Source organism: Scleropages formosus, chromosome 7 (genome assembly GCF_900964775.1).
Source record: "Scleropages formosus chromosome 7, fSclFor1.1, whole genome shotgun sequence".
Taxonomy (NCBI): domain Eukaryota; kingdom Metazoa; phylum Chordata; class Actinopteri; order Osteoglossiformes; family Osteoglossidae; genus Scleropages; species Scleropages formosus.
Window position 1 is genome coordinate 3,636,835 of NC_041812.1, and position 6,418 is coordinate 3,643,252.

A 6,418-nucleotide genomic window follows, 5' to 3' on the forward strand; every position below is an offset into this window, starting at 1 on the left:
AACGAATTTACGGGTGCCAGAAACACAATGTTACACACAATGTATCTATTTGCCATCTTAAAAGTAAACAAAATCCACCTGGTACAACAGGTACGCGCACGCATTCATTTCAAATCGTATGTGTAAATGTTAACAGCAAAAAATATGAATACAGGAATAACTGCGTTATTTACTTTTGAGAATAGAGGTGGGAGTCTACGAGTATGGTAATTAGCTCGGGGGGGGGTGGTGTTGGTAAGGGGGTGGAATATCATTTTTTATTGCATCACCTGTCAGTGGCGTCCAATCAGCGCAGGCCTTTGGAAGCATTAATTGATGAAGGTGTCTCCAGACTTGCTCACTTCCCTCTGTCATTTATTTGTAGCTAAAGCAGCGGCGGGTCGGGCAGCTGCATCTCGGCTCTCATTTCCCTCTCGCTCTCTCTCTCTCTCTCTCGCTCTCTCTCTCTCTCTCTCTCTCTCTCTCCTTTTCTTGCTCACTCCCTCCTCTCTCTCTGTCTCTCTCTCTCTCTCTTTCTCTTTCTGTATCCCTCTCATTCACTCCGAGCAGTTCACCTTCCTCCTCTTCTCTGGGTAAATGGAGAGAGAAGCAAAGGAGCGCAGGTACAGGAGCCCAGACAGACACCGGCCTGTCTGCCTGCGACAACACTCACATTTCATCACTTATGTCCTTCCCAGGGAAATGGATTAACTCTTTTCGTGTTCTTCTTATTTCTCTTTTTTTTTTCTTTCTTTCTTTCTTTCTTTCTTTCTTTCTTTATGTCCACCTATTGAAGTTTCTCATTTCTTGACCCAGAACACACACACATATTGCAAGTGACATCTGCAGCTGGACCAGCAGAATGCCTTGAGAGAGAAGAACATTTTGCTGCGGAATACCCATCGATCCAGATGTGTGGATTAATACAATAGGCGAAAAATGGGAGACTTGGAGTCTGGATTTGAGGAGATGGAAGGGGTGAAGCTTGGCTACCTGGTTATTAAGGGCAAGCAAATGTTTGCCCTCTCTCAAGTCTTCACCGACCTCTTGAAAAATATCCCGAGGACTACTGTGCACAAGCGAATGGATCACTTGAACGTGAAGAAGCATCACTGTGATCTGGAGGAGCTGCGGAAGCTCAAAGCAATAAATTCAATCGCTTTCCACGCGGCCAAATGCACTCTCATTTCGAGGGAGGACGTGGAAGCCCTGTACGTGTCCTGCAAGACGGAGCGCGTGCTGCGCTCCAAGAGGAGCAAAGTAAAGGCGAACTCGCCCGCGCACCTCTGCGACGGGCACCTTCGCTCGGAGCCCCACGACAGCTTCTGGAAAGAGAAAGTTTGGCTCAGTTTGCACGCCGGGGTGCCCCAGCCCTTCTCGCTGAGAGACGGAGCCGGGCGACTGCGCGAGACCGCTGCGCCCACCGCCTCCAATCTACCTCAAATTTACAGCAAATTCGCAAGCCATGGCTTTGCGGCGGGCGCGAAAGCCGCATGCAAAATCCCTAAAAACTTTGAAACTGCTCACATACCCGGCAGCCGCGTGACATTTACCCCGGGCCACTCGCTTTTCCGCAGCGTGGTGTGCAGCCGGCAGCCCGTGCTGTACCAGTCCGCCATTGCGGTGCAGCCCAAGCTCCCGAGCACCGCTGACCTCGCTTACAAAAGGAGAAGGCAGCACGACGGCACCGGCTGGCACTTGTGCAACAAAAGCAGACACAGCCGCAGGGTCCTGCTCGTCCCCAAGTGCTGCAAGTCGAAAGCGTCTGCCGGCGCTTTGGACAGATTTCACCTCGACCGCGAGCTCTACCTGAGCCACCACCACCACCACCACCACCACCATCACCATCACCATCACCACCACCACCACCAGCAGCAGCAGCAGCACGCGGGCAGCTTCCAGGAGAGCTGCAGCAGCGACAGCGAGTCCAGCTCGTACTCGGAGCGCGCCGACAACGACGACTCGGACTTTGGCTCGAGTTTGTCCACGAGCAGCAACTCCGGCACTTCGGACGAGGAGGAGGAGGAGGAGGAGGAGGATGAGGAGGACTCCCTGTCGGAGTCGTCGGACGTCACTTCGGAGGACGACAGCTCCTCCGAGTCCGACTCGAGCTCCGTGTCGAGCCAAGTCTCCTTGCAGAGCATCCGCTTCAGGCGCACGAGCTTCTCAGCCTTGAGCGGCAAAGCGCCTCTGGTGACGCAGCCCGTTTTCCTGTACGAGCAGCACAGGGCGAAGAGTCCGAACGGCCCGGCTCTGCTCGACTGCGGCGTCTCGGGCAGGAAAGTTCCCAAGTCGGACCTGAAACTCTGCGTGAAGAAGCAGGAGGCCGCCGGCGGCGCTTCGAGGCAGCAGCGCAGGAACAGGCCACTCGCGAGCTGCTGTCCCGCGTCCAGGAGGAGACAGGAGGAGACAGTTCCTGGAATCGCATTGTCACACTTCGAGATCTGCGACGACCCCAAGCCGGTTGAACCCGCAATTAACGGCGTTAAAGAAGGAGGCCATTCACCTTGCTCAAAGGAAAACAAAGAGTTCCCTCAACAAAGGGTATCGGGACAGGCAAACAAATGCCCCCAAGCCTTGATCTCACACTGTGCCCAGGACAAAGACACAATAGTCGCTCAGTCCTCCGACAACAATCCTTCATTAGCTGTAAGTTTCAAGAAAGAAGTGAAAATTAGCCATTGCCTGAGACCTCTGCAGCATCTCAACGGCATCAAAACTGAGCCCGAGGATCTCGACGCCTTCCCAAGTGTCCCCGGGGAGAGCAGCGCAGCGAGGACGTCTCCAACTTTTCCAGAGAATGTGAAAATCAAAGTGGAGGACAACTCTGACGAGTACGAGTACGAGTACTCGTGTCGGATCGCCGGCTCCGACTCCGAGTACCGGGGCGAGAGCCAGGAGCCCCGCGCGGACGCGCAGCATCCCGGCGGCGAGGACAAGCCGCCGGTGGACACCTTGGACCACGTGAAAGCCGCAAAGTGCACCGAGACCGAGGACTCCGCCGCTGCCCGCACGAGTCCTGCCACGCAGCAGCAGGAATTCAGAAGCACTTTAAGTTTAAACAGCCCGTATGCAGAGGAAGGGGAGTACAAGAATGGCGCGCGGGTGCGCAAGAACTACAGGACTCTGGTGCTGGGGAAGCAGTCCGGGATACCGAGGACGCCGCTCAAAGTGACCGCGCGAGCGGAGCGGACCCCGCGCGCCACAGGTAAACCCGAGCCTCGCGAGGCGTCGGCGGAGGAGTGCGCTGGCGCTGGCGCGGGCGCGGGCGCGAGCAAGCGCAAGCGCGCGGCCGGCTGCGTGGCGGCAGCTGTGAAGAAGCCTTTCAGCTTCATGGCGAATTTTCCGTGTCCGCCGTCGCTAATTATTGGCAGCGACGGGGATTTGTGTCCCGCGTACTCCTTGAAGTGTATGAAGGATAACAAGTCACCTCACAGGTCCCACCCGGTGTGGAAGTGGCAGCTTGGTGGTTCTGCTGTACCTCTCCCCCCCAGCCACAGATTCAGGAAATTCTAATGTAAGGAAAAAGGATCTTTGTTGATATCCTCTGGGGGAGGGGGGGATTATAACAATATGCCAAAAACCTCTGGAAACGTCTTAAAACGGAATAATAAGCACTGAGGAGCTACAATCTTGCGGCGGTTGTAGATTATTTTTGTTTTCTCTCTCTTTTTTCTTAATTTTATGGAGCAACATTACACGTTGTTAAGAAACCCTTTTTTTGTTTCCTGCAGTCACTGCAACGTCCTTCGTTTGGAAGTTTGGAACACTTTCAGGCGTTTACCTCAAGGATTTCTACACATCAGAGGAAAACAGAACATAAAAGGAGTCATTGAATTTACACGGTTTAGTTTTGCATTTTTGGTTGTGTTCTCCAACACCTTCTTGGATCGTGCTTCTATTATTGAAGTGTGGTAGAATTCCTTAGCAGAGACAAAAACACTCTCTTTTGCTAAAATCCTACTGTCCTGCCATGAAATGTCTATTCCTATTAATTAAATTTCAGCACCGTACGTGCAAAAGTGATTTAATTGGATTTTTATTGCAAAATGTACTCATAGCAGCTACGGTCTTGCTATACTGTTACCCTCAACCCTACATTGATAACATCTGACATCACTTCATTGGCTTCTTCATTTTTCTCCTTACCGTTTGATACATTTGCTGAAATTGATTATTATTTGCATTTTATTAATGCCCTCCCCCCCTACACAGACACACACACACACACCCTCCCCAAACAGGGAACACATAACCCTGAGTGTAGGCCCGCCACAGTCGGCCTTAATTATTGACAATCAGATGGAGCTGTTCACATTTGCAGGAGGTGGGAAGTAAAACAAGAAACACCAAATCGATCAAGTGCAGCACATTCTTTGACGAAGCCTATAGCACAAACCCCAGGATGAGCTGCACGTGTAGATGGTGCAGAAGCAGGAGTCGCAGGAAACAGAGCTCCGCATTTTACAAATAGACAGAAACACACACACCATCCCAGAAAAAAAAAAAAAAGAAAATGCAAAAATCCAGGGCTTTCTGAAACGTGTGTAATTGTGAAGATGTTAATGAAGCTACAGAGTAAATAATGGGCGGTTAAAATTTGTTTATTTTTCCTGTGCCTGTTGTAAGTCCCAGGGATATTCAAAGTGGGTTTCTCCCTCACTTATACAAAGCAGCAGGCCATCACTCATGAGTTTGAAAGTGGTGTACAAGGAGCATGCTTTGTGCAGACGGTTTATCTGAAAAAACGAGGCAAATGAAGGGTAGACGATGAAAACTCTTTATATACGTTAATAATTTCACGCAAACCAGCTGCTCTTCATCGACGCAGAATTGTCATATCAGGAAATTCCCGAATGTATTTTAGTGTCATCTTAAAGTACAGAAATAATTTTAAAAAACTACAACATTTATGCGCCATACATGCTTTAAAAAACGTGTGAACGTACAAACCAGCCTGTGGTAAAATAGTGTATCATGTTTTATTAAACAGCACCGTAGAAAACGTGCGGTGTTTGTGGTGCTCTGGGCCATTTAAAATAGCACATCTCGCAACGCAGAATTGAACACATATTCAGATTTTACTCTGGCTTACACAGATGTTTCTGTAACTTTTAATTATATACAGAGTAGTAAACGGGAGATTTCCAAAATAAGAAAATGTCAATTTAGCGTTTTCATTCGTATCCTCAGAATAAATCAGTATATCATGACCAACACACATAACACAATTAGACATATATAAATATCTATATATTCCGTAAGTGCAAGTAAAATAAACGTTTTTTTTTTTTTTTTCCTGAAAAATTCCAGAGTAAATTTTTAGTGTAAAATACGCCGCAGGAAGAATGTGTCATTACACAGAAATGAAAACTACCGTTACATTTGAATATTCTTTTCAACTGCTGGTGAAAACGAAGCTTTCATTGTTAGAGAGGATTATTCAGCAAAGGCCACCCCAACTATGAGTAACAGGGAGACACGAAGCACGAGACCTCAACAAATCATAACAAAATTAACATAACATGAGACATTGTCGCTGCCACAAAAGAACGATGATGAATGAAAAAAAAAATGCCGACTGTACGTGTGTTTCTGAGAGTTTCACCATGCGCTCAAAACATAGAAATATATATATGAAGGCCCATAACTTTCAAAAAACGTGTGTACACAGTGCATAATATTGAGTTATGGTCTTCTGGACTTATCATGGGTATGTAAAGTCCTACTTTGAATATCCCGAGAGCAGTAAAACAAATCACCTTTTTTTTCCCCCCCTGCATAATGGCCTGAAGTGCAGGGATGGTTTGAGATGCTGCTCTGACCCAGGGAGGAGTAGTTTGTCGTGCTAGAAACTTCATTTCCAAACCCTTGTTCTCCTTGGCACGTTCATGAGGTAGAGCTGTAGGGCTGTAGAGCCAGCAGTGCGCTACAAGTAACAGGCCTGTTGGTAAACTGCTGGATTAAATGTAGAGAAAGCGAGATATTGACCTTCACAATGCTGATTTGTGGATTTTCTGTATGAGGCAATGAAATATGGTTCCATTTTGGGGAGGTTCTGTGAACAGCGGGGGTCAGATCCTGCCAGTGATGTCAATGTACAACAGTGTGGTGTCGCTGCCTTTGCGCTCCAAAACTCTTCTCCATTGCGTCTTGCTACAATACTTGAGGTCACATTTGTTTCTCTTTTTTTTTTTTTTTTTTTTTTTGACGAGACATATAAGTCACTGGTTGTGCATAGAAAACGGAATATTTATTTTTGTGATTTACACGTTTTTGTACGTCGTTTTGTGTAGGAGAAATGCACTCGAAATGGAAACTTGAAGGGTGAATTCTGAAGCACTTTCCTTATTTTCTGAGCAATTAATTGTTCATTAAATTCATTTGAGTGTAAATGACAAGAGTGCGTTTCTGTTATTATGAATGTTGAAACATGCTT

The 6,418-nt window shown here is 47.8% G+C and overlaps 1 protein-coding gene across 3 annotated transcripts; it reads left to right on the top strand.

The window, feature by feature from the left end:
* The first annotated feature begins 466 nt into the window (after positions 1–466).
* On the top strand, positions 467–6,143 carry skida1 (SKI/DACH domain containing 1). 3 transcript variants are annotated; one of them, XM_029253740.1, is made up of 2 exons: positions 467–3,187; positions 3,714–6,143. In XM_029253740.1, the coding sequence occupies exons 1-2, from the start codon at positions 919–921 to the stop codon at positions 3,800–3,802; spliced, it is 2,358 nt and encodes a 785-aa protein (XP_029109573.1). In that variant the 5' UTR covers positions 467–918; the 3' UTR covers positions 3,803–6,143. The 3 variants fall into 3 exon arrangements, with proteins under 3 accessions (XP_029109573.1, XP_029109572.1, XP_018597222.2); XM_029253739.1 differs by lacking the exon at positions 3,714–6,143 and adding an exon at positions 3,417–3,533; XM_018741706.2 differs by lacking the exon at positions 3,714–6,143 and having other exon boundaries at positions 467–602; positions 776–3,533.
* Positions 6,144–6,418: the final 275 nt, after the last annotated feature.

Excerpts from the sequence above, each read along its gene's own strand:
- skida1 (XM_018741706.2), top strand. The coding sequence starts at position 919 with ATGGGAGACTTGGAGTCTGGATTTGAGGAGATGGAAGGGGTGAAGCTT.